This window comes from Asparagus officinalis, chromosome 8, assembly GCF_001876935.1.
Source record: "Asparagus officinalis chromosome 8, Aspof.V1, whole genome shotgun sequence".
NCBI lineage: Eukaryota > Viridiplantae > Streptophyta > Magnoliopsida > Asparagales > Asparagaceae > Asparagus > Asparagus officinalis.
The window spans coordinates 55,536,372-55,538,401 of record NC_033801.1 but is presented as its reverse complement, the minus strand read 5'-3'; the positions used below and the strand labels follow the sequence as shown (position 1 = coordinate 55,538,401).

The following is a 2,030-nucleotide window of genomic DNA, read 5'->3' as shown; positions in this document are numbered from 1 at the left end:
AAAATTAGGTTTATTAGAATCAGATAATAGCATCAGAGAATGCTTAGATGAAGCCGTCATCTTTCAAATACCAGCAACCCTTCGCCGCCTGTTTGCAACCATACTGGTTCACTGTGAGCCCGCAAATGTTAATAAATTATGGGATCGATACCTTGACTCATTATCTGAAGTCTTCTCAAGGAAACCTGGTGCTACGAAAGTTTCGATTATAAACGACACCATTTGCAACATTAAATTCTTCTTAGAGAGCATGGGAAAGGATATCAAGAAATTTGATTTACCACCTATTCAAACTAACCCTCATTCAAAAGGAAGTTCATACCTAAGAGAAATTCAAGATGAACTCAATGTACAAATTCCAGATGAAGACCTCAATGCTGAATCATCACTCAATTCAGAACAATATAATGCATACACTTCCGTACTATCACGAATTCAAGGAAATAAAAGCAGGATTTTCTTTATTGATGGGCCAGGAGGAACTGGGAAGACATTCTTATACCATGCTTTGCTAGCCAAAGTAAGATCAGAAGGGATGATAGCTCTTGCTACAGCGACATCAGGCGTGGTAGCAGTAATAATGCATGGAGGCCGAACAGCACATTCCAGATTTAAGATAAAAATCCCAACAACAAAATCATCTATGTGTAGCATATCCAAGCAAGATGGAACCTCAAAGCTGATAAAGATAGCTAAGTTAATAATTTGGGATGAAGCTCCAATGGCTAAACGTGTTGCAATTGAAACATTAGATAGAACATTAAGGGATATAATGGATCAAGATGAACCATTTGGTGGCAAAGTAATAGTATTTGGTGGGGATTTCAGACAAGTTTTACCAGTAGTACCCCACACAACAAGATCACAAACTGTTAGAGAAAGTTTAGTAAGCTCATATTTGTGGAGCAAAATGGAAAAGTTGAAGCTATCGAAGAATATGAGAGCAAGAACAGATTCAACATTTAGCGAATTCCTTTTAAGAGTTGGAAATGACGATGAACCGACAGTGGCTGATGACCTAATAGCATTGCCCACTTCTATTTTGATAAAGAATAAAAGTGATGATTTACCAGAAGATTGTCTAATAAATGCACTTTTTCCATCTTTAGATGAGAACTTCAAATCCATTGACTATATGAAAGATCAGGCTATCCTGGCAACAAAAAATGAATATGTCGACATGCTAAATGATAGAATCATAAAACAATTTTCAGGTGAAGAAAAAGAATTCTATAGCTTTGATGAAGCAGTTGATGACACTAATCATTACTACCAGCCAGAATTCCTAAACACGTTGCTACCAAATGGACTACCACCCCACAAGCTGGTATTAAAGAAACATTATCCTATTATTTTATTAAGGAACCTGGATCCGACTAATGGGCTATGCAACGGAACAAGAATGGTATGTCAAGATTTTAATTGTAATATAATCCATGCTAAGATCACGATGGGCCAAAAGCAGGGAAAGAAGTTTTCTTGCCAAGAATACCATTATCTCCAGCAGAAGATGAAGGGTTCATGTTCAAGTTCAAACGAAAGCAATTTTCAATACGGCTATGTTTTGCAATGACAATCAATAAATCACAAGGACAAACAATTTCTCATGTAGGCATCTATCTACCTCAACACGTTTTCTCTCATAGACAGTTGTATGTTGCTTTATCATGAGGGACTTCAATGATAACAACCAAAGTCCTAATAATATCAGACGGACAATTTAAAGAATATGAAAGATACACAAAAAATATAGTATACAAGGAAGTCCTCCAGCCAACAAACATGAAATGAACTTCAAAGTCGCAATAGCTATTCTAAAGGTAATTAATTTATAAGAATAATTGCGTATGTTCATTCATGTTCATTCCTATAATTTATAATTTTCAATATTGTATAACTTTTTCCCTTTAGCATTCACTTTTTAACCCCACTCAAACTATATTATCAGTTAAAAATATTCAAAACCTTATGAGGAAAAAGAATTAATAAATTTATTTTCTAAGATATGGTATATTCTATAATATTGTTCA

The 2,030-nt window shown here is 34.8% G+C and overlaps 1 protein-coding gene across 1 annotated transcript; it reads left to right on the top strand.

The window, feature by feature from the left end:
* On the top strand, window positions 251-1,573 carry LOC109821263 (ATP-dependent DNA helicase PIF1-like). The gene has a single exon (XM_020387445.1). It carries the CDS (start codon window positions 251-253, stop codon window positions 1,571-1,573), a length of 1,323 nt encoding a protein of 440 aa, XP_020243034.1.